At 47.6% G+C, this 25,671-nt stretch overlaps 1 protein-coding gene across 2 annotated transcripts in view; it reads left to right on the top strand.

Annotated features, from left to right (window-relative positions):
- The first annotated feature begins 414 nt into the window (after positions 1–414).
- The window catches only part of LOC102449437 (cryptochrome DASH-like), a 39,571-nt gene continuing 14,314 nt past the window's right edge, over positions 415–25,671 (top strand). Inside the window, exons 1-11 of one of the 2 annotated variants that reach the window (XM_075922858.2) lie at positions 415–571; positions 3,371–3,543; positions 5,871–5,964; positions 8,245–8,375; positions 9,776–9,924; positions 12,837–12,925; positions 14,843–14,916; positions 18,763–18,852; positions 20,781–20,860; positions 22,597–22,656; positions 24,370–24,527. In XM_075922858.2, coding sequence (XP_075778973.2) covers positions 503–571; positions 3,371–3,543; positions 5,871–5,964; positions 8,245–8,375; positions 9,776–9,924; positions 12,837–12,925; positions 14,843–14,916; positions 18,763–18,852; positions 20,781–20,860; positions 22,597–22,656; positions 24,370–24,527 — 1,167 coding nt within the window. In that variant the 5' untranslated portion in view covers positions 415–502. Of the gene's footprint in view, positions 572–3,270; positions 3,544–5,870; positions 5,965–8,244; positions 8,376–9,775; positions 9,925–12,836; positions 12,926–14,842; positions 14,917–18,762; positions 18,853–20,780; positions 20,861–22,596; positions 22,657–24,369; positions 24,528–25,671 lie in introns of both variants that reach the window. The other variant, XM_075922859.2, reaches the window with a different exon arrangement.

Genomic DNA, 25,671 nt, shown 5'->3' with positions numbered 1-25,671 from the left:
CCCACTTCCTCAGATCAAATTTGATCTGAGGAAGTGGGTCTGGCCCACTAAAGCTCATCATCTAATAAACCATCTTGTTCGTCTTTAAAGTGCTACATTGTCCTGCATTTTGCTTCAACTACCCCAGACTAACACGGCTACATTTCTATCACCAAGCGCCCTTAGACTTCGCGGCCGCCCTCCGTGGACCTGGAACATTATGGGGCCAGGGTAACTGTAGGCACAAATGGCAAGACCCAGGGGGCTCCGATTAGTTTCCACATCAGTGGGTGGCCACTGGAGGGCGGGAGGCCTGGCCCGGCCGGCCGCTGGCAATCAGGGATTGAAGGCTGGGCAGGAGCGGGGAGAAACGCGACCGCTGCAGAACCCCGGGCGGAACGAGCCTGGCGCTGCTCCCGCTGCCCTGCCCTGTCCCCGCCCTACAGGGGCCGGCCTTCGCAGGGCGGTGCGGAGGCTGCAGGGGAGCCAGGCCGGGGCAGCCGCGGGGGCAGGGGTCTGCAGCATGTCGGGGGCCGCGCCGAGGACGGTGATCTGCCTGCTGCGCACCGACCTGCGCTACCACGACAGCCAGGTGGGGCCGGGCGGGGGCCAAGGCAGCGGCCGCAGCCCCCGGAGCCAGCGGCGGAGCCAGGGGCTCGGTCTGCGCCCCCCCCCCGCATCCCGGCCGCTGAGCGCCCCCTGCACGGGTCCGCCTGCTCCCGGGCGCTGGGCAGCGGCGTCCGCACGTGGCTTTATGTAACCTCTGAGCTCCGCCCCGCGGCTGCTGCTGCGGGAACGGGGCTGGCGGGCCGGGGTTCTCCGCTGCGGTCACAAGGGCAGAGCAGGGCCGTTGTGGGTGGGGAAAGGGGCTGCTCAAAGCCCGGGGGGGGGGGATTCTCTGAGTGCTGGTCCCGGTGGGAAGGGTCCCTGTGTGACCATTAGGGCCCGGCCACATCCCCAGCCTGAGAATTGTGTCAGGACCCCGACACCTGCTCTCTGCTGCGGAGCGGGACTTGTGTGCGCCTGCCCCCGGACCGTCGCACGAGGGAGACCAGGGGGTCCTGGAGCTGCAGGGTTCTTTTAGAGAGGTCACGGAAGTGCCACCCTTACCCAGCCTCACTGCTACGGGGGTGGAGCCGGGGGCAACCGCTCAAGCCCTACCCCCTCTTCCTGCCCCAGCTCCGCCCCCTTGCCCCACCGCTTCACACCCCTGCGCTGCCCCCATTGTGCTCCTTCTCTGAGACCCTCCCCTCTTCCAAGCAACTGATCCAGGGGACTACCAGGGAGGTCTGGGGCCAGCAAGGGCACTGGCTTGGCTGGGAGATGACGGTGTGAAGCACTCTGGGGCTAGGTCACTCTGCTTCTTGCAGCTCCCACTACAGCAGGGGTGGGCATGGGGGTGGAGTGCACCCAGCCCCTGGGAATCCCTCAGGCCACCTGAGGCCCCGGGAAGCAATCTCACATAGTCCAATGGATGGGACAGCTCTGCTTTTGCACTACCTTCCGAGCTGGGAGGCTGGAGAGGAGTCGCTGCTGACTGAGGGCCCAGCTCTGCAGGCAGCACTGCCAACATAAGGGTGACAGTACCATACTATGTAATCCTTCTGCACTGCTGCTGCCGCTACCACCACCAATAGTGCAGAAGTAAGAATAGCAGAAATGGAACCCCCTCGATAACCTTCTGTCCCCTTCTCACAATTCCTTTTGGGGTCAGGACCCCTACAACTACAACACCATGACATTTCAGATTTCAAGTTGTTGAAATGACAAAATTTAGGAATTTTAAATCCTATGACCAGGAAATTAACCCAAAGGGGCCATCAATTTGGTAGGGCCCTAGTGACCATGATTTGCATTGCCCTTAGTGTATCATGGGTTGTGCCATGTATTTGTTATAGCACCAGGAAGGGATGTTAAAGATTAACCAGGTAACTGGTAAGTATATGCCTTACCAGCATGCTTACTGGCTAACCAGAGTTCCTCCCCACATGGCCATGGCTGCGGCAGGTTTGGAGCAGTCCCTGCTGTAGTGGGGAAGGAACAGCCCCTGCGGCCCATGGCTGTGGAGAGCTGGGACCGGAGCAGCTCCTGGATAACCGATCAAACAAATCATTTAACCAGTTAACTATTGTACGTGGTTTTTACATCCTTAGCAACAGCCATCCAAGGGTCTCCAAGCACATTGCAGACATCATCCCTGGGAGGGAGGAATGGGACATACTGGGATTCTTGGAGCTGAAAGAGTTCTGAGTAGCGCTTGGCTTTAGGAATCAAGTATCAGTGCAGTATCCTGCCTGACTAGAGGAGAATTTAGAGAGGCCAACAGCAATTACAGTAAAACTCCAATAGTCCAGCATCCAATTGTACGGCACTCCTGATAGTCCGGCATCAAAATGGCAAGAGACTAATGAGTGAGCTTTGGCAAAAAACGAGTCACAAGGCAGCAGCGGCAGCAGCTGAACCGAGCAAAACTGGACGGGACCGAGTCAGTCTGCCCCTGGCATTGTGTGATGCTGGACAATGCTTGTGCTACAATAAAAAGGGTTAAAAAGACTTTATATATAGTATATATGTGTGTGTGTATATATATATATAATATAACCATTTTATAGTACCTCCTGATAGTCCAGCATATCCGATAATCCAGCACCACCTAAATCCCAAAGGTTCTGGATTATCGGAAGTCTACTATACCCAGATTGGAATTTGAATAGGAGTCTGGAGAGAGCACTCCTGCTATTACAAATATCACTCTGAGCTTTTCATGCCCAGTAGCTTATTCTGAACACTGCCCACAAATTTTAGCCTATTCAATTAGGGCCACATTTTCACTTCTCTTCCTGCCAGCACAGGGTCTGAGAGGACAGCAGATCCCAGCGTAGGGCAAGAGTGGGGATGATATGATGGGAGAGTGTCCCTATCACTACTCAGTGGTACCTGGCTGTGGTGAAGGGTTCTGGCTCTGTGAATGGGAAGGGAGAGGTTGGAGGTGGTGGCTATAAAAGCAATAGCATCCCCCGGTTAGCCTTGAAGCACTTCTGTGGGGATCTGATTACTGACTAGTCAGCATGATCCTACTGACTTTTCACCCCTGTGCTGTGGAAGCTCCTTTGAGGAAGTATTTAATTTTTATAGTAGTTAATTTTTACACCCTGATCCTGGTCTGTTTTAAGTCAATGGGAGTTTTGCCTACAAAGTTTGTGCAGGATCGGGCCCTGGCAGAGAGAGTGACTCTGTCATATAACAAACGTTTGGTACGATATCCAGTTGCATGTTTCCCTTTTTCTTTAGGAGTGTGAATAAAGGAAAATTGGAAATGGTGCCATGAATTGTTGTACAGAAAGAAGACACCTGGGGCACTGACATCATAAATGCTCCTCTCTATTTCCAGGTACTGCACTGGGCTCAGAATAACGCAGACTATATCATTCCTCTCTACTGCTTTGATCCAAGACACTACCTAAGAACCTATCACTATGGTTTCCCAAAGACTGGGCCCTACCGACTAAAATTTTTACTGGAAAGCGTGAAGGACCTAAGACAAACGCTCAAGAAAAAAGGAAGGTACATGGGGATTTGTCATGATCATGCGTCTGTTTTATTGTTTAACCCACTTGATTCTTCCAGCTCCTCTTCCTTAAAACTTGTCTGCCCTATGGTACAAGCTAAGCTTGTGATAACCGAGTTTAAGCACCTGCTGCTAATACATAAATACGCAGGAGTTCCCATACTAGCCCAATAATAGTCTGTCTCTAGCAGCAGCCAGAATTAGAGGATTCATATTATGGAAGAAACCCCATTGTCAATGGTTATGGCATATTTATTTAAGGTCTTTATATGGCTCCCTGTAATGGGGCAATACTCACCTCCTGCTGAGCGTGTGTGCCTGCACTCTTCTTTATAAGCCTTTCAGACAAGTCATACAGCCTGGTGCAAATCACTCAACCCCCTTCCAGGATACGTACTTAAGAGAGGCCTATCTTGGTGCCTTCTGTATAGTCTCCCATTTGGTTTCCCCACACTGAGAGAGTGGTGCCTCCAGAGCTTCCCTCCTGGAGACAGTTTCCGCATCCTGACCACGGTACGGGAGGGCTTTATCTCTGTCTTAACTTCTGTCCACACTAGCTCCCCACACGGAGCTGTCCAAGGTGCTACTTCTCCCTCAACTAGTCACCCCATCTTTACTCCTTCAGGGCTCCAGAGGCACTGAGCTGAGGCTGATCCTACAGCTTCTTCTTATAGGCCTTCCTGTCTGTCCCATGACTGGTTGGAGCCTCCTGCAGCCACTCTAATGTGCCTGAAGGACTTCTCTATGGTCCTTTTTTTTTTTAGCGCAGGGTATGATAATGCCAGAAACCTCCAGCCGGGGGTCTCAGGGCCTTGTCCATCCCGTCACACGTTCGTTACCATAATAGCTGAGCACCTCACATTATATGAAGTATTTATTCTCACAACAGCCCCGTGTCGTAGGGAAGTACTTTTATTGCAGGTGGAAACTGAGACCAATTGTCTAAGTAACAGGAAATTTGTGGTAGAGAAGGAAGTTGAAGGCTGGTCTCCCCATCCCCATTCTCTTCCTATCCTGTAGAGCTCAATGTTAGTTCTTGATGCATGAAAGATGTTTTCCCAGATCAGCATGGACTATCGCGTTCTGTGTAGACCATAGATCAGTGTTATACCACTGTTAACACGGTTCTCAGGAAAATCTCCTTATCCACGCTGCTTAGGGAAAGTTATTAGCAATAACCAGCATGGACAGGACCTAAAATCTTCCAAGCACTTTTTCTTCACATTAGTATGATCACAGCAAGGTGTTAGTCCTTGACTAGCAGAATGCGCGGCAGCTGGCTTGCCTTCTCCTGAGGGACATGGAGGTGACAGTTGTGGATCATCACACCAGAAATGTACCTTTGGGTCTGCAGAATGCTATGATCTGTGAAAAGGGTTATGTTGCTTTAGGAGGACCAGTTAGAATCCCTAACAAAGGTAATAAACTGGCCAGTATGTATATGTGTCGCTGCCCTCTACTAGAGCGACTCAGAACTGCTCAAGTGTGTGTGATGCCATGTGACTGACTCACAAAGATTTTATAAAACCTAACACTTCTGCAGGTCAAAGAGTCTTCTTTGGATCCAGTGGTAGAGACCTCTGGTTTTTAAGATCATTCAGACCTATGCGCCAGTGTTAATTTTTGCCATGTCCTTTAAATCCAAGTTTTAACAGACCTGATTGTAATTTTCCCTCACCTTATCCATGTATAGTGGTGTGTCCCCTCTCCCCCCACCTCGTGCATAACTCTCCCCTTATGTTCATGTTGGATGCGTGGAGAGGAACAGCCATTTCCATAGCATGTCTCTGCCCCACCCCAAACTGAAACCCATCCAAGCTCCCTCTTGAAGCAGTATTTTTGTGTAATGTAAAGTGCTGAATTTAAATTGTTCTGATGGCGTTGCTTTAACTATCGCAGAGCTATGTAGCGTCACTGCCCTGCTTTTCTTGATGTTAATAAATTAATCTTTTCTCTTTTCCCTCTCAAATACAAATGCAGATGACATCCTGTCCCAAACAGTTTGCATTCAACAGGCCATAAACAATGAGGGCCATGCACATGTGAAATTGCGGGAAAAAAGGACAAGAGAGGCAATAATAAATGTCTCTTTTTTTATGCTCCTAGCTCTGACTGGCTGTATCCAACTGATGTCTCTTGTCTCATACTTGGACTGCAAGCTGTTTGGGGCAGGATCATCGTTTTCGTCTGTTCTTGTACAGCTCCTGGCATGATGGGATCCTAGTCCATGACTGGGGCTCCTAGGTGCCATGTTATTACAAATAATTATTAATAATAAGTAATCGCAGAAAGCCTAATTCATTCCAATTTTGTGTGTCCATAGTAATTTGGTGGTGAGGAAAGGGACTCCAGAAGATGTGGTTCATGAGTTTATTACGCAGCTGGGCTCTGTGACTGCCGTGGCTTTCCATGAAGAGGTAAAATAAAAGTTTAAACCCTGTTGATTCAGCAAAAAATTGGCAAGAATGTTTATGGCAAGGCCGTGTTGGCCATGTGAACTCAGAGTCCCCGATATTCTCTGCTGCTGTGATGTCATTAACCCTTCAGAAGCTGGCTTGTTCCCAGGGATGTCTTGGGTCCAAGTGGAGGATGGGTGTCAGTTGTGGGTGACCTGTAGGGAATACAGGCTATAGGCCACTGATAATGCATGACCATACTGAAGCACTGAGCCTTGAAGGAAGGCAGTTTCCAGTTGCCATGGGGCAGAGCAATATTCTTCCTCCTGCTGGAAACTGCTGAATGTCCCTCAAGCTGCAGAAATGATGTGCACATGCTACCACGCCCTGACTCCTGTCTCAGAGTGGGAGCCAAGAGCAGGCAGGCAGGGTGCAGTGGGAACAAGGAGGTGCCAGCAAAGAGCCCAGCGTAGTGGTGCATAGGGAAATGGAGGCAGCGAAAGTGTCCCTGCATTCGGACAGGGACAGGAAGGAAAGGAGGAGAGAGGCCTTATCTTGTGGGTAGGACGTCGTGCTGTTGGCAGAAGTGGAGCTCCACCGATTTGCCCAGCAAATCTGGCCCCGTGTCAGCACGAGGGAGGAGCTCGGCGGGAGAGCAAGGAATTGGCTGCTCTGGTGTAGCAGCTGCATGGGTGAGGAGGGGGCAGAGGGGTTCTTCCCTGCAGTCAGAGAAGTAGAAGCCTCATAATCAGGGCCAACCTTAATAATGCTGCTGCCCTACGCAGCCTGGACATCTGCACCCCCTGTGGGGGGGGATGCCCTCTGTGGGGGTGGGAGCTTCGGGGGCAGAAGCTGTGGGGGGCAGGCCCAGACTTGTGGGGAGTAGGACAAGGAGGGAGGCTCACCTGACAGCCTCAAGGGAGCAGGTGGGAGGTTGGAGGGCCAGCATAGGCTGGAGAACTAAGGAGGAGCAGGGGGCAGCCACACAGCCAGTCAGAAAGAAGCAGCATTTTCACTTGGTGAGTGGTGGCTGGGCACAGCCCACTGGAGAGCCGAGCAGGAGATGTGGCTGGCTGTGGGATCTGCACTGAGCCTGCAGGGAGGCTGGCCGGGGGATGGAGCTGGCTGCTGAAGCCAGCACTGAGCCCACAAGAAAGCCAGCTCGAGGATGGGGCTGGTCACTGGAGCCGGCACGGAGCCCACAGGGAGGCCAGCCGAGGGATGGACTAGCCTCTGGAGCTGGCACCGATACGTAGCATGCAGTTGCCTAGGACACCACAAAATATGGGCAATTTGGTGCCCCAAATTTTGTGGTGTCCTATGCAGCTGCCTATTGTGTGTTATCGGTAGGGACGGCCTTGCTCATGCTGAACGGGGTGGCAAGTAACTGGCCAGCACTCCCCTCTGTTGGTTGGAATCTGAACTGCCCAACTGTGTCCGAAGCCAGAGTAAGGCGCAGAAGGGAGTCAGGTGTGGGGTCTGGGACAGTGATAGGGGCTGGCCCAGCTTATCCTCATTGAACCAACTGTTAGCCACTACTGGAAACCCACAATGTCCCTAGCCACCCATCCGAATCACAGCCACAGCCCTTCAGAAGAGATCCCTTCGCGTGGGTCTGGACTTAAAAATCCATTCATCCCCCAGCACAAGCTGCTCAATCTGAGTTAAAAGCCCATCACAGCTGTGCCCCTCCCTGCTTACCCCATCTTGTCACATCGAGTCCTGGCTCCACCAACGGCGCCGTGTGGCCACTTTTCCTACAACTCTCTCTGGGCATGATGCACAGCCCACTGAGGTGAGTGGAAAGCTGCCCCTGGACATCAGTATGCTGTGGACCCAGAGCTTCGTGCCTGCTGCCCATGGCTCATTCTCCTTGAGCTGTTCCTCTTCTCCTTCAGAGTCCTTCCCAACAGCCAATGCTGCTATGGTGCCTACAAGAAATTGGCCCATTAAGAGCTTGATGTGAGGTCTGTGCATTCAGAGGAAGGATTTCCCACTGGCTTCCAAGGGCGCGGGGTCAGGATGTAATAGCAGACAGGTCGATGGGCAGTTGGGTTCCGCTGATGGGTGCTTATCTGATACATGAAAGCCAGGACACAGCATCTCTAGGAATGGTTGGCTTTTTGCTTGTGCTCGCCTCTCAATAGGAGGGGTGCGAGGGATTGAGGCCAAAGACAAATCGAGGAAAGGAGAGAGCTCCTGAGCAGGGCTCTGGGTGTGCGGGAGGCATTCCATGTGCTCTCAGTCGCATGTGCAGCTGCAGGTTGGGTGAGCTGACAGGAGCGTCCCCGTTGGCCCTAGGCTACGACAGAGGAGCTGGACGTGGAGAAGGCGCTGCAGCGGGTGTGTGCTCATCACGGGGTGAAGATCCAGACCTTCTGGGCATCCACTCTCTATCACCGGGACGACCTGCCCTTCAGCCACATTTCCAGGTAGACCGGTCCCTGTGAGTGGGGATGCTGCCCATTTTCCCCCCACCCTCCGCCGATTGCATTCACTGCAGGGTCAGAGGGCGGATCCTCAGGTGGTGCGAGTTGTCATAGCTCTGTTGGCTTTAATGGAGTTATGACAATGTACACTACAGGGGTGTAGCCACAGGTGGGCCTCATCCAGGTCCACCCTCGACCAGTCCTCCCAGCGCTTCAGCTGGGGATCGGGGTCGGGGCACCAAGGCTCACCCTGCTCCGCCAGGTGCTACCGCTGGGGAACAGGGTCAGGGCACCAGGTCTTAACCCTACCCCCAGCATTGCCCACCTACCTAAAGTCAGGGCACACTCAAGGGGGTCCTTCCAGCTGTACCATTGGTGCACCAGCTGAGTCTCTGCCCCAGGGTCCTCTGGGCCCATCTACCCCAGCCGGAGGAGGGCTGGGGAAGCCTGTATGACCCACCTGCTCCACAGGGGAGGGGCTTCTTGACCCTCTATACCAGTGGGGGTGGGGAGGAGTCTCTTGGCCCTTCTGTACCATTGGTGAGGGAGGGGGCCTTTTATTTATTAATTGTTTTCACCTCCCCCAAAAGGCACAGTTTGCTCCTGTTGCTTCTTTGTTTGTCCCAGGGTGACAAAGGCCCTGGTGCCCACATGGCTGGCTGACTGCATTTCCCGCAGGACAAGCAGGGCGAATGCTGTCTGTGCTCACAGTGGCCCCCGCACTTAGTACAATGGCTAGATAGGAGCATCCAGACTTTGCCTTGGCTGAGCCTGCCCTGGCCTGTTTCAGACCTGCTCTCTAAGCCGAGCACTGAGGGTGTCTTCCTTCACACGCCCCTCTTCTCTGTGCTGAGGAACAGGAGAAATGCAGATCATTTCATCCACCTCGCTCATTTTATTGTCTGCCAGAGGTATCTACCAGAGCAACTTTCCAGATGACAGAGACTGGGCCTTAACCTAAATGAGGCTTCTTTAATGTATATTAGCTACCTTCTCTCTTGTATGGGAAAAACCAGTTTCTTCCTTGATTTGGTTGCAGACTTGATAGCATATCAGTACGTATCCAGCGTTTCTCATATGTTGTGCAAACATACAAGGCACAATGATATTAATGACCAGTGTATCAGCAGCTTTTATTTGCTACCGCATACAGCATTCCTTAGAGATAAATATGAGAACAATATGGTTGGTGTAGTGAATTTGTCAGGCCTCATAGGATTTGCTGACGAAACATTGAACCCTTTACAACTAGACATTGGGCAGTTCCTAAGGTCACAAGCTCACAGTTAAAATGTTCACCCTGCCCTTTCATCGACTTACTGTGCTGGGGCAGTGTATCGCTGTGTGGAGACAACTGCGGGGGCCTGTTTCCTATGCAGCCCTAACTGCTGTGACCCACACAGGTTGCCTGATGTTTATACCCAGTTCCGAAAAGCAGTGGAGTCTCAGGGCAAAGTCCGTCCAACTGTGCAGATGGCAGATCAGCTAAAGCCTCTGGCCCCAGGAGTTGAAGATGGCTGCATCCCCATGCCAGAGGAGTTTGGACTGAAGGGTAGGAAAATGTTGTTGCAAAACAAGTCAACGCTGCTCCCATTAGGTTCAGATGGAGTTGATGGGGCTTGGCAACTCTGCAAATCACACCCAAGGTGTTACATGGGAGACACCCAAAACTGGAAGTATCCCCAAACCAGTGACCCCAAACCAGTGACCGTTCTTGAAAATGTGGGCTAATGGTAGCTCTGCCTACGTCTTGTTATAAGGGGATAATTACAAAGAGTTTTGAAGCTCAATTTATTACCTTTATTAGTATTATTGTGGACCTAGGAGTCCTAGATATAGACCCCATTGTGCTAGGCACTGTACAACCACAGAAGAAATAGATGGGCTCTACCTGAAATCTAAGGGTATCTCTACACTTGCACCCTCTTTCGAGAGAGGGATGCAAATGCAGCTGAGCGAAATTGCAAATGAAGCGCGGATTTGAATTTCCTATGCTTCATTTTGCATAATTGCAGACTGCCGCTATTTTGAAATACCCTATTTCGAAATAACAAACGCTGTGTAGACGCGGTTATTTCAAGAGAAAACCCTTCTTCCAAAATAACCCTTATTCCTCCTACAATGAGGTTTACCGGTTATTTCGGAAGAAGGGTTTTCTCCTGAAATAACTGCGTCTACATAGAGTTTGTTATTTTGAAATAGAGTATTTCGAAATAGCGGCAATCTGCGATTATGCAAATGAAGCACAGGAAATTCAAATCTGCGCTTCATTTGCACTTTCGCTCAGCTGCATTTGCATCCCTCTCTCAAAAGAGGGTGCAAGTGTAGACATACCCTAAGGGTGTGTCTACACTGCTCTCTTAGCTTGAAATAAGATACGCAATTTGCGCTACATAAATTGTGTATCTTATTTCGATTCTTTTTGAAATAGGCTATTGTGAAATTTGGTGTGTGTACACGGCACCAAATTTTGCAATAAAGCGCTATGTCAAGACATCACTTATCCCTCGTGGAATGAGGTTTACAGGCATGCCAATATAGCTCGTCTGCTATATTTCACAATAGCGGAGATGTTCAAAAGATGCAGGGTAGCTATTTCCAGATACCTCTGGTATCCCAAATTAGCATTGCTGTGTAGACATACCCTAAGTAATTGGAACATCTGTAAATAGTCTGGCTATTTATCTACAGATTTGCCCAACCATTGAAAACAATCAAACAACAAAGGTGTAATTGAGAAATTAACTTCAGTTTTGAAAAGAAAGATCTTAATGTTGATGAGCTTTCCCTTAAACAACGTATGGGCAAGCGGAGCAGAACGTGTGTTAGCTGAGAGCAGAGAATAGCTCCACCTAGCGTTATTACTGAGAATGGTTGTGCTATAAGCTCTAGAGCGCACTCATTAATCCCTGGGGGTATGTCTACACTACCACCCTAGTTCGAACTAGGGTGGTTAATGTAGGCAACCGAAGTTGCAAATGAAGCCCAGGATTTAAATATCCTGGGCTTCATTTGCATCTTGCCGGGCGCCGCCATTTTTAAAGCCCCGGTAGTTTGGACTCCGTGCCCGCGGCTACACGCAGCACGGAGTAGGTAGTTTGAATTAGGCTTTCTAATTTGAACTACTGGTACACCTCGTGGAACCGTAGTTCGAATTAGAAAGCCTAATTCGAACTACTTACTCCGTGCCGCGTGTAGCTGCGGGCACGGAGTCCGAACTACCGGGGCTTTAAAAATGGCGGCGCCCGGCAAGATGCAAATGAAGCCCGGGATATTTAAATCCCGGGCTTCATTTGCAACTTCGGTTGCCTACATTAACCACCCTAGTTCGAACTAGGGTGGTAGTGTAGACATACCCTGGGAAGCTGGGTGTCATGAGCTGCTGGAGTTGGAACTCACTCTCCCAGGGTGTGTCTAGACCACAAGGTTTTTCGAAAAAAGTAGTTTTTTTTCGAAAAAACTTCCCCTGCGTCTAGACTGCTATCGCATACTTTCAAAAGTAAATCGAAAGAACGCGGCAGTTTTTTCGACTGCGGAAAACCTCATTTTACGAGGAAGAATGCCTTTTTTCAAAAGTGCTCTTTCGAAAAAAGGCACGATGTTATGCAAACTGTGCTTTTTCGAAAGAGCATCCAGACTGCCTGGGTGCTCTTTTTCGAAAAAACGGCTTGCTTTTGCAAAAGTACTGGTTGTAGTTTGGACGCTCCTTTTCGAAAGAGGCTTGCAGTCTAGACGTAGCCCCAGAGACTCCCGAGTGCAGCCTAGAAGGACAAAGGATTGTCACAACAGCCAGTGTCTTGGAATGTGTGTAATGGCGTCTTCCCCCAGGATGGGCCATCAGACAGCAATGACCATGGGAATGTTCTAAAGCAGGGGGAGGGAACCTCAGGCTGGGGGGCCAAATGTGGCCCTTGGCTTGCCTGGATCCAGCTCCCGAGGCTCATCGCCCCCCACCCTCCAGCTTAGTAGTTGTTGTGCACTCCAGTCTCCTTGCTGCCCCACCACGGGGCTGGAGCACACAAAAACTGCTAGGCTGGGGGAGTGGGATGTGGGGTGTGGGGCGTGTCTTTCTTCTTCTCAGTCAGGGGCCATGTCAGGGAGGGTTGGGGGTTTTGTTGGTTTCGTTTTTGCTTCTCGTGTGTGGCCCCCGACTGTTTTTTCTGTGGTCAGCGGCCCCCGACCCAAAAAAGGTTCCCGCTCCTGTTCTTAAGCATAAGCCTCTATTGCTTGGGCTAACTCCTGCACCTTCCAACAGTAGCGGACTCAGAGCCCTCATTTGTGGCCCTGCCACTTAAGGGCGTGGCACAGAGGAGAGTTCCCGTTCACGTGTGACAGAGACTAATGTTTCCATATTAACTCAGCAAGAGTCAAACCCGTAGCCCTGTAGGCATCTCCCCCGTGGTTTTGGTTCACCCTACCTTTGGGCTGCCTCCAGTGGCTTGTTTTCATTGCTTTCCATGGCAGAGCCTCTGGCTGATCCGCGAACAGCCTTCCCCTGCAGTGGAGGAGAGACTCAGGCCTTAATGAGGCTGCAGCATTATTTCTGGGATACGGTAAGTGTGTGCATTTTCCCCCAGTGCCCTCTCTTACCTCCCCCTGCCAGAATGACACCCTAGTGGGGCAGGCAGAAGTTTCAGCTCCCACTGGGATTTCCTCATCACCTATGTGGCACTCTTCCTCTATGGATCTCAAAACACTTTACAACGGAAACCACCATCATTTATCTCTGTGTGTTAGATGGGGAAACTGAGGCACTGAGCGAGAGGCAGAGTGACTTGCCTAAAGTCACTCAGCAGGTCACAGTCTCTTTTCCTGGGCTTGAACAAAGACATTAACTGAATGTTGCCTTATAAAGCCAGCCTTCCCTGCATTTAACACCTCATTTTTACATCAAAAGCTAAGTATGGGACACTACCAGCCCACTTAATTAGTCTCATAAGCTACAATTTACAGGTTTCTTCCCCCCTCCCTCCCACTTCTTTTTCTGATATAACATTTTGGGTTTCTGTTATTCCTTTCCAGTTCATCTGATGAAATGGGTTTTGCCCACAGAAGCTTATGATACTATATATATTTTTGTTATTCTCAAAAGGTGCATTAACCCTGCACTGTAGCTCGAAATAAGATACGCAATTTGAACTACACAAATTGTGTATCTTATTTTGATCTTATTTTGAAATAGTTTATTTCATAATTTGGTGCTGTTTACTATTCCAGAACGTCCCTTACTCCTCGTAAAATGAGGTTTACAGGGACGTAAGAAGAACATAAGATCGGCCATAATACTGGGTCAGACCAAAGGTCCATCTAGCCCAGTTTCCTGTCTGCTAACAGTGGCCAATACCAGATGCCCCAGAGGGAGGGATCACAAAAGGTAATCCTCACATGATCCCTCCCATCACCCACCTCCAGAGAAATAGAGGCTAGGGACACAATTCCTACCCATCCTGGCTAACAGCCATTGATGGACCTAACCTCCATGAATCTATCTAGCTCTTTTTTGAACCCTGTTAAAATTCTAGCCTTCACTGCACCCTCTGGCAAGGAGTTCCATGGGTTGACTGTGTGCTGAGTGAAGAAAAACTTCCTTTTGTTTGTTTTAAACCTGCTGCCTATTCATTTCATTTGGTGACCCCTAGTTCTTATATTGTAGGAATAAGTAAATAACTTTTCCTTATTAACTTTTTCTATACCATTCACTATTTTATAGACCTCTATCATATCCCCCCTTAGTCTCCCCTTTTCTAAGCTGAAAAGTCCAAGTCTTTTTAATCTGTCTTCATGTTAGAATAGTGAGCCGGTTATATTTTGAAATAATGGGCTTGCTGTGAAAATGCAGGATATTTATTTCAAGATACTCCAGTATCCCGAAATAGCATTGCAGTGTAGACGTAACCTAAGGCACCACAGGACACTCATTGTTTTTAAAGTTACAGACTAAGACACTTACCCCTCTGAGATTGATTTATTACTCCCAGTAGGAATCAGTGAGACCATATCCCATTGTGCTTGTAAAAATCTACTACGGAGTAAAGCAGGACGCAGAATTTACACATGGTCTCCGAGTTATGTATGCATCGACTTAAGACCGTTCGTATTTAGGACCAACCTCCCACGAAGCGCATTACAGCTGGTCCCCGAGTTACGAACGCGTGATCCGTGCTTACGAACAGCGCAGTCACATAAATGAATGGAGTCCGACTTATGAACAGCTCAAGTTATGACCAAGTGTTTGGTATGTAACTCGTTCATAAGTTGGGGACTATCTGTATGTAACTAAACTAGGATCTGTAATAAAAACTACTGGGGCCATTAAATATTATGCATTGGCAGGAATAATTTGACACCAAATAATGCTGCTAGATTGCCACTAGAGGGACCATTGTCCTGCAAAAATGCCTGTCTCTAACATCGGGAAAGTATACATTTGCCAGCTGTGTAGATAGTGTTTTTAATTTTTCCTTGGATAGAACCTGGTGGCATCTTACAAGGAGACTCGAAATGGACTGATAGGAATAGATTATTCAACCAAGTTTGCACCATGGTAAGTATTCTTCCTTAATTTCATGTGACTGTTGAAACATCAGGTTCTGTTTGCATGGAACTGTGTTTGTGTCTGAGATGCCTTTAGCAATGGCTTATTGAGGTTGTAAAGCAAAGGCAGCTGTAAAATGCCTTTAGGCCCTGCCCCTCATTGTAGGGCTGGTTTGGTATCCAAGAGTAAAGCAGCATAGTCTTAGGACTGCTCCACAGAATGCCAGTTGCTGGAAGTTCCCACTGGACTGTTGGTTGTAGCGAATCGCAGAGGTGTGGATATGCCATAGCAGTGCCCACTGCATTGAAATCCGGAATCGGGCAGTGGCATGGCAGAGGCCAGCTTCACCTGGCCAGATCTGCTGAGTTTATGGGCACTCCTCACTGCAGGAGTGGTGCAATACAACCAGTGAACACTGACATATCTGATCTGTTGAGTTTTTAAAGACATGATACTTTTTTATGTAGGGACCGTGAGCCCAATCTTGGGAGATACTGAGTTAACTCCAGATTTACACTGGTATAGGAGAACCAAATTTGTCCTGATGTCAGAGAGACTTTCAGGGGTGTGTGCTACTTATCTGATCAGCTACCAAATGGACGGATACAGGATCACACTGTATTAAGACTCCCATGTCTCTGACTGAACTGCAATCAAATCTGGTTTTTTTTCTAGGAACATTCTTGTGTTTTATTAAGATCTAGAAAGATGAGGTGGGTGAGGTAATAGTGTTCATTGGACCAACTTCAGTTGGTGGAAGAGAAAAGCTTTTAAGCTTACTCTCGCTAATATCCTGGGATCAATACAGCTACAACGTTGCCACACACAACAGTGAAAGTTATTCAGATCTGGTATTTCTCCTTTTGAAATTGGGATCTATGGATTCTGGGGCCACTTTCATGGACTATTGCTTTGTGGCAGGATATTAGCATGACTTCACATTTGTTTTTGGTTGAGTCCACAATCAGCTAAGTGCTTTCCAAATGGAACAAGATTAGTCCATGTGCTGAAGTGCTCACATTCAACTACATGACATCAGGCATACAGTCACGTCTCTGTTTGTGAAAGTTATGGGTTGGTGTTTGGAAGATAAAATAATAATTGTCAAATAGAATTCCAGCTAGTCACATTCCTGCACCTGCCACTTGACTTTGCAGATAGACATATTGAGAGGGTTAAAACCAAGGAAAACCTTTTGGGGCCATATTTTTTCAAAAGTCACCAGTTTCTTAAACATTTTCACCTGCTGAAATGACTGTCCACTCAAGATCTATTCAAATAAAATTCAAGAAAGATCAAGATAAAAGCATTTCTCAGATCCCAAAGGTGTCTAGAATCAGCAGTACCTAAGGGAATTCTATGCCAAAAAGTTAAAAGTTCTGTGCACAATATTTTAAAATTCTACATATATTATTTATCAGAACAATACAATGTAATCACAGCATTTTCAAATGTTTGTTGACAAGTATTTTGAAATAAATTACCAAGATAATTGAAATGGAGTGATTATATTGTTGTTGTGTTTCTGTGTTGTTTTGACAATTAAAATATTCAGAACTTAGTGGAATTTAAATTAAAATATTCAGAACTTAGTTGAATTTAAATTAAAAACCATGTTTTTTGTGCAGAATTCTCTTAAGTGTACCAGGGCTTTGTATGGCACAGTCTGGATAGAGGAAGCTTCATGGGGGATCCGGGTGTGCACGGGTTCCGTGTGGGGGAAATGGGTCTCTGCAGGGGCATTCAAGTAAAAGTGGTTAAGGCTGGGGGGCAGAAGGAGTGGGGCTTATTGGGGTGGAGGGGTCAGGGTGCAGTGGGGCTCAGTGGGAGGTCTGGGTGTGTGGGGGCTCCTGATGTAAGGGGTGAGGCTCAGTGAAGTTGGAGCTTGTGGGGGGGTTCTGGGAATGTGGGTGAGAAAAGGGGTTGCTGTACAGGGAGCTGCACCCCTTGTCGGCTCAAGCCCAATGCAGCCATATCCCCTCGCACCCAGTCCCCCAGCAAAACTTCACTCCCCTACACTTGGAACTTCCACCGTGAGACTCGCCTCCCTGCACTTCTGGCCAGGTCCCTGCCTGTGTGGTTCAGAGCTTCCTGCAGCCAGGGGAAGTTTCTGGGGTTTGATCTGACCTAGATCAACTCCCAGCTGCTCTGTGCAGGGAAGGAGGAGGGGAACTCATCTCCATCTTCCCCTGCCCCCTCCCCACCACAGCTGGAACGAACGTCCCTCGGTGACTGGGGCATTTCCAGATCTCTTCCCCCCAGTGATTTATCTCTTTCCCCAGGCTGCCTGAACAGGGCGTTCAAGCTGCTGGGAGGGGTGAGTGAGCACTGGTGCGGTTTCTCTTTGCCCCCTCACACAAATCATTTTCTGCAAGGAAGCCAAGAAAATTTGTGTGTGTGGGGCGAGGGGGTATTTTTCTGCTGTGCTGCAATGGCTCAGAATTTCCCCTGGAGTAGTAGACTTGTATTCAAAGAAAGGGTTTCCAGTGGCGGGAACAGAGGACAGGGAATTTGACTTTCTGGATTCCATTTCTGGTTTTGTCACTGATTCACTAGTTAAATCATGTGATTTGTCCTTTTCATATTTGTTCATTTTTTTAATTGTATCCTTTGGTATATATGGTTGTGACTACTTTCTTCCACTATTTGATCTGAGGAAGTGGGTCTGGCCCACGAAAGCTCATCATCTAATAAACCATCTTGTTAGTCTTTAAAGTGCTACATTGTCCTGCATTTTGCTTCAACTACCCCAGACTAACACGGCTACATTTCTATCACTAAAACCACGACTGATTTGAACAAGTCACCTAGGGCAAAACTTTCAAACTTCCCTGTCTAAAGTTATCCACCGAGGTATTCGATGACTCCCATCACGGTAGAATCACAGAGATGAATGAGCTTCTCCTTGTGAGGGAGGGATTATCACACATGCTGTAAAGCTGGGTTGCATGACTTGACCAAGGTCATTCAGACTATGTCTAAACTAGGAAACTATTTTGAAATACTAAATTCAACTTAATACCTCCCAATTTTACAAAATCGAAATAGCATGTCCCCACTATGGGGAAGCCTCGAAATTAGTCCGAGGCAGGCTCCATAAATGTGGATGCACTACCTCAGCTTGGAGCCCCTGGAAGCACTGATGTGTAATTAGTTCGAGTTACTCTGGGGAGTAGTTATTTCAAAATAGTGGCACCGGAGGGTCCATATTACCGCTATTTCGGAATTAGCGTTATTCCCCGAGAAAAGCAGGAGTACAGATTTAGAAATAAGTGGTCTCCTATTTCAAAATAACGGGCTTGATAGTGTGGATGCTCCGCTTATGCATTTGACCAAAAGGTGGGTTATTTCAAAATAAAGCTGTAGTGTAGACCAGGGCTCAGAGAGCCAGTGGTAGAACGGGGAACTGACCAAAGGTGTTCTCAGTTCTACTCTAGCATTGTAAGCACAAGGCAATCCTCCCTTTCTCTTTGTGCAGTGTTTCTCAACCAGTGGTACGAGTACCCTTAGGGGTACTTGAGAGAAGTCTGGACGGTACGTCAACCCAACTGAAATTTGGAGAAAACGGAATTTTTGTGTTAAGATTTACAGCGCTTTATTATTTTTGTATTTTTTACACCCAAAAATTTCATCGCCTGCCCAGCTATGATTAAGTTGTTTAAACAAATGTGTTGCAATGATACAAAAAAAATTCGTGTGTCTGAAAACTGGAGGTACTGGAGGTATTTATAACTTTTTTTTTTAAAAAGGGGTACTTTATACTAAAAGGTTGAGAAACACTGTCTTTGTGTATGCCTTGAGGTCTCATTTCCTTATAATGGTCTTGCTTTTTAAATGTTGCCCTTGTGTTTACAGGCTAGCATTAGGCTGTATTTCACCCCGATATATTTACGAGCAGATCCGGAAGTATGAGAAAGAGAGAACTGCAAATCAGAGCACATACTGGTAGGACACAACCAGATCAACATGGCTTTCTTTTTGTCTTTGAAATGTACACTTACATCTAGTTTGTAGATGAACTAGAAGAGGAAATGATTCACGACAATTGTTTTTGATTAACTTTGGTGTTTCCTGAGCTTGCTTGCTGACTACTACCAGGCTCCATTGAATTTCTGTTTCTAATATTGGTTACATTGGTCACCAAAAGGCCTTGAGTATCTTGCGAGTAGAAATAGTTAATATTAATTATTATTATTAGACGATTATGACTAATAATAAAGTAATTCCTTCATTGTTCTCTACGATGCATTACAAAGTCAGAGCAAACAAGATCGTTCTGGAAAGAATGAGATTTCTCATATTAGTAACATGGCCAGGATTTGACATCATATTTGAAATATTATAAAATAACATAGACTCCCTGTGTGACTGTCTTGCCTTCTTTATCAATCATATCACCATTGTATCTGAGACCCTAACCAGCCATCTGTGGCTTAACCGTTTTACCATGCTTTGCTTGCTTAACTGTTTTGCCGTGAGTAGTCCTCTGGATTTCAGTGGCATTACTCACAGTTGTACAGTTAAATATATCCACTTGGATCAAGGCCTAATGCTAGATGTGGTTGAGAAAACAGGAAAAAAAATCCCTTTTTGTGATGTTTTTCCAAAAAAAGTGTTAGCCAGCTTTCTGGCTGGTCAAAAAATCAGTGTCAGCAAAATTGGTCAGAAGTTTTCTGTATTGTTTTTCTGTGTTTAAATTCAAAATTTTGATTAAAAATAGTTTGGTGTGTGTTTTTGCAGTGGTCTAAACTTAAAAAAAGCAGCACATTTCCAAAATGAATGTGCTAATTTTTTCTTGTTTTTTTCCAATCATGTGTCTCTGATGTCCAACAAACAGACACTGTAATGATAAACGTTTTCAAATACATGTGAAAGGACATGATGAAATAGCTAAACACATCCCAGTCACTGAAATAGATAACACTGCTGAACACAAACTGTCTCTTTGGGGATGGCGTGTGTATGAGGTTTATTTTATCTTGTTGCATGACGGTGGTTTTCTTGTCCCGCATTTGGCACCGTGTCTGTTTGTCAGAGGCTGGAGAGGGATGGCACGAGACAAATCACTTGATCATTGTCTTCGGTCCACCCCCTCAGGGGCACTTGGCGCTGGCCACTGTCGGCAGACAGGCTACTGGGCTTGATGGACCTTTGGTCTGACCCAGTACGGCCGTTCTTATGTTCTTATGTCCTGGCCTATAATCTAAACCAGACTTCCAGAGAGATCTTGTGAGCAGAACATTTTTGCCCAGACAGTGGATGATGCTGATCTCAGGTATCTAGGAGTTGTGGCTTATCACATCAATTATTTGTGCATAGATAGCAGCTGACTTTACTATAAGTGACTGTAAACAACCAACAACTTGATCCTGCTAGTCAGTGAACATCTCCTGAAGGAAGCTGAAGGCTATTAAGTCCTATGGAGGTCTCTGCTTAAATCCTTCTCAGTCAGTAGAGCATTGTGGAAGGAGTTTAAAAATATGCATGTGCTTTGCTACGTCAGAGCCTCAGCACCTCTCAGAAGTGCAGAATTGCACCCCAGAAGAGAGTTAAGTTGTTCTGTTCAAGCTTTGGCGTGAGGTTTGGAAAGCGATCCACCCACTGTACTCAGTGAGGACTTTTTCTGTTATAATCCTCATGATAAAAATCAGACTGGTAGATTTTGTGCATGGCCTGGTCACGTGACCATATTTGCAACGTGACGTGGTGTAAATAAAACACTGGATGTGATTAGTGATGGCCATTAGGTGAAATGAAGCCTGGCGCTTCTGAAGTCAATAGCAAAGCCCTCATTGAATTCAGTGGGGTCAGGATTGCACCCCATCTTTATATTGATCAGAGGCAGAAATGAAGACATGGCTTATGTGTTTTAGGGTCATATTTGAGCTCCTGTGGAGGGATTACTTCCGATTTGTGGCCCTGAAGTATGGGACAAGGATTTTCTCATTGAAAGGTGAGTTTAAGTAACATGCTTTGAAGGGACATTAATGTCAGTTCTCATTCAGTTGCCGTTTAGCAGTATTGGTGATATCAAAGGGGGTTTGTGATCCGATTGCGTGGTACTGTGGGCCTTACGTATGCCACTGACCTTGCCTTCCACTTAGTGAAGTTGTTATTATCACTCTACTACCTAGAGCAGTGGTGCCCAAACTTGTCATGTCATGCCCTCCCTTAGCCATAATGTAGTGTGTCTGTGCCCTCTCCTGCCCAGGGGCCCAGGAGCGGGGCCGGGAGCTGACTCTGAGGTTGGAGCTGCAGTCGGGGTTGTGGCTGGGAGCAGGGCTGGACTGTGGTCAGGGGCGGATGTCCCTTCTTAGCTGGAGACAGGGCTTGAGCTGGAGCCAGAGCAGAGCAGAACAGGCTGGTGTTCCCTCCCCATCCCCTGTGGGGGCTGGCCAGGGTCATGCTGCACCCCCCTGAATGTTTCTCTAGGCCCCCCCTCAGTTTGGGGACCTGTGACCTAGCGGCCCAAACCGAAATGGAGATCTCATTGTGCTTGGTGCTGTATCAGAGTTTGCTGGCCCGAAGATCACGCAGCTCTGCCAGGTCCTTCAAATCCATCATTTCGGTTTTATTAAATGTGAGGAATGGGCTGTTTCAAGTCTATGCAATGACGTGGTGAGATTTAAAAAAATAGTAAGAGTGAAAAGAATTAGTCTGGGCATAAAGCTTCCTGGCCTCACAGCGCTGCAGCCTCGTGCTAGTCAGGCAAGAGCAGCAGAGAGAGGCACTCCCTGGTGTGTTTTCTTTGTCCGTGCTGGAGAAAAGCAAATAGCAAATGAAGCACGCAAGGGAATCTGATTTTTTAATAATTTTCAGTTGGCATAATCTAGGCCCTGCCCTTGCTCTCCTGACTAACGATCCTATTGGCTTCAAGGGAGCAGGAACAAGCCCAGAAGGGATCAGAACAGGAATTTTGCTTTCCATTCTAATCCTTAATCACTAGGTGTCCTTGCAGATCACCGGGGGTACGTCTACACAGCAGCGTTATTTCGGAATAACTGATGTTATTTTGAAGTAACATAGTTCACGTCTACACGCAAGCAGTTATTTCAACATAATGTTGAGCTTGGAGGACTTCTTACTCCAATTCCTGTAACCCTCATTGTACAAGGATTAAGGGAAGTCGGAGGAAGAGTGCTCTGTTTCAAAATAAGCAATTAGGGTATGTCTAGATGAGTTTACTAGACATAGGAAAATGAAGCGGCGATTTAAATAATACATAAATAAATAAAACAAGGGAAGCCTTTGTCGACCGTTCCGTTATGCCTCGTGAAATGAGGTTTATTGGAGCGGTCGACAAAGGCTTCCCTTGTTGACCGCGGCATGTCCAGACTGCCCCGCTGTGCCGCCAAACAGCTGATCAGCACAGCGCGGCGGCCATTTTGATGTGAATGAAGCGGCGATTATTTAAATCTCCGCTTCATTTTCCTATGTCTAGTAAACTCATCTACATGGCTCCGTCGATGGAGCCATGTAGTCTAGACATACCCTTAGCGTAGCTCAAGTTGCGTTGCTTATTTCGAGTTTAGCCTCGCTGTGTAGATGTACCCCAGGAGAGCTCCTGGGTTGGCCTGAACCCAAACTGCAGTGGCTATTAAGGCTTCTCACGTTGTCACTGTGGCTTTGTTTATTATTCTGGTATGTCGGTGCTGGTGTTCCCTGACACGTAGTTCATTTCCCCAACAGGACTTCAGGATAAAGAGGTGCCTTGGAAGAAAGATCCCAAGCTATTTGATGCTTGGAAAGGTCAGTTGAAACTGTGGGCCAGGGTGTGACCGCAGTTATGTGGGTGTCAGCCCGGGTTTACAGTGGTGTGTCAGAGGGCAGAGTCAGGTTCTGTAACTTGGAGTTTGTAAGCAATAAAGAGCCCTATCTTGACTTCAGCGCGATACCTAGCAGCGCTCTGCCGCCATTGAGTGTCTCTCTGGACCAGTGTTCCCTGCAAGTCATGCGTTTGTGCAACTGCTCAGGAGAAATGCAGATGCCACCCAGCTCACTAGCAGAGCACTCTCAGCTAGGTTTCGTGTTTCTATTGGGGGTGCTCATTTGCACATGTCTCCGCGCACATAAAAATTATTCTGCACATGGATGGAAAAGATTAGAGGAACATTGACCAGGACCAGGACCAAGTTACCAGATGCAAATGGCCAAGTTCTGCCCTTTGCGATATGTGTACAAGGAGATAGTCAAACCAGAGAAGAAATGTTTGGGCCCCAATGGTCCTCTCTGCTTCCTCATCAGGCCTGTAGCTGCTGACTGTGACGAGGAAAGTGAAGGGGGAGGGGGAAGCTCCCAGCCGCTCCGCATGGTGTGCAGGGGTATCCATGCTTATCCCTGGCTTCCTCACTTTTCCTGTATTTCCCCCTCTCTCATCCCTCCAAGGGCGTTCAGGGGTGCAGAGGAGGAGGCTAACAAGAGTCAACCAGAGATGCTGCTGCACAGAGCAACTTTCCTCCCTGAGCACCCATGCCCAGCGGCATGGAGTCTGGGGGGAGGATGTTTGGTAGGTTTGTGGGAGAATATGCTAGTTACAGGCTTTTGGATCAGAATTTCCTTTACTTTCATCACCTCTGAGTGAGGGAATGATACGACTCATTGATTTTCTTTCAGCTCAAGCAGAGCTGTAGTTCTGCCCTTGAGGAAAACCCCTCTAGAATTTCAAAGGCAACAATAACCTCTCTCTGTTTTCAATTAGTCCTGTAGTGTTTAATATTACATACCACTGTGCCAGCTATAGATTTTTATAGGAAAGCGAAAACCTGTAGAATAGATTTAAGCCTCCATTAAATTCTATAGGCCTTTAGGATCTTTTCTTTTCTTTTTCTTTTTTTGTTTGTTTTGTTATTACCATCCATCAATAGAAAATATAATCATTCAAATTGCTCAGTAATCTTTACTGGACTTAAAATGTCTGAATTCATGAGCTTATACTAATGTTTGGCATTATTAACATTAACCTAATAAATTCACATTTCCACCCAAGCAGAACAAATCATATCCATTACTACAAACACATTTCCATATTTTTCTTCTACTGACACCACCTGATTTAACCTGTAAAGGTATAACTTGCCTTATATGTCCCTTCAGGCTATTACCTTTAAAGACTCATCAGCGTTTGGTAAATCTCATTGTTTTCTCTTTATTTTGCCTAAATTCAAAACATGGCAACTATGTGCAAGAAGACGATTAAGCCTGGTGTAAGACTCTCCATCATTTTCTCCCTAGCAACCATTTTAGATCCTTTCTACAGAGCCCTGTTTAATTTCTATAGAACCCGAGTGTTGTCATCCCTATTAAATTCTGTGGGGCGGTTCCATAGGGGAGGTTCTGTCCCTCCTGTCACACATGGGTTTGGGCTCTACCCACTTGGCTATCCCCATATGCACAGCTGCAGACTGATGACAGTTGAACCAGTAACGATGCTGCCTCCCCGCTCTGTGTCTCTTGTCCCGGCAGAAGGAAGAACGGGGGTTCCTTTTGTAGATGCCAATATGAGAGAACTCGCAGCGACGGGCTTCATGTCCAACAGAGGGCGCCAGAACGTTGCCAGCTTTCTCACCAAGGACCTGGGGTTGGACTGGAGGATGGGTGCAGAATGGTTTGAACACCTGCTGGTAAGACTGAACTCAGCATGTGATTGGAGCGGTTTGTGCTTCTCTTTGCGGGTGACTGACAACAGGTCACCTTGTACAGGCCATAAAGGAACAGAACTCCCTTTGAGTTCACTAGTAGCTTGGCTCAAAGAAGGATCATAAAAGTGAGTCCACTCTTTCTGGGGTGCTCTCGGCACGCAGTTCAGAGGCTTTGGTCAAAAAGGGTAAGTTTCCCATAGCATGGAAAGATTGCCCTCGGCTGTGATGTAGCTCTAATGCCTGCAGTGAGAATTTAGATCTTCTAGATTAACGGGCAGCTTTGTGGATAAGGTTCTGGATCCAGACTCAGGAGGGCAGAGCTGAGTTTGTGACTGTCCAGACTCCCAGCGTGACTGCAGGCAAGTCACAGGGGCCTGATTGTTGGATGACGTCAGTGGGAGCTGTGGATATGCAGCACTTCTGAAAAATCAGGTCCTTATTCGCTCTGAGCCTGTAACAGGGCATGATGCTTCCTTTCTCCCGTCTTGGGTCTGTCTTGTCTAGTCAGAATGAAGACCCTTCAGGACTGTCATTCACTGTGTGTTTGTCCAGCACCCTGCACAGCGGGGCTCTGGCTAAATAATAATCCATGGCTACTCAGCCTGTGGCCCACGGCCCATTTGTTTTCAGCCCATAGTGTGGTTTGTGTTTACACAGGGCTCAACATGTAGCCCGCGGGTGGGATCCTTTGAACGAAGTCCCCACTGGGAACACGCGCCACAATGGCGAGGCAATATACTGATCTTCTGTTGATATGCATTTTAGTAGTTAAATATCTGGACTGTCATTGCTCATTAAAAGTGCTGTCATACAGGTGGAAATCAGGTAAATATTGCATGTTATTAATATCAGCAGAACTGACTTAAATGGGGCCTGCATCTTGTGTAGACTTGCCTTAATCTTTGTATTCATGCCCGTCAATGTGAAAGAAGCAATTGGCATATATTTGCATATATATACAGCCACACTTAAGTTTCGGCTCTGCGCACGTGCTGTGAGTATCATTGTGGCCACCGGGCTTCCACCGTTGAGTAGTCCTGTAATAGTCCTTTCCTGTACTCTTCTCTTAGGTTCTCACGCATCCTGCCAGGGGCATTGATAAGAGCGCAGTTCTATTTATCTTTCA

The sequence above is a fragment of the Pelodiscus sinensis genome, chromosome 2 (genome assembly GCF_052426305.1).
Source record: "Pelodiscus sinensis isolate ZL-2025 chromosome 2, ASM5242630v1, whole genome shotgun sequence".
Taxonomy (NCBI): Eukaryota; Metazoa; Chordata; order Testudines; family Trionychidae; genus Pelodiscus; species Pelodiscus sinensis.
This window is presented reverse-complemented; position numbering and strand designations above follow the sequence as displayed.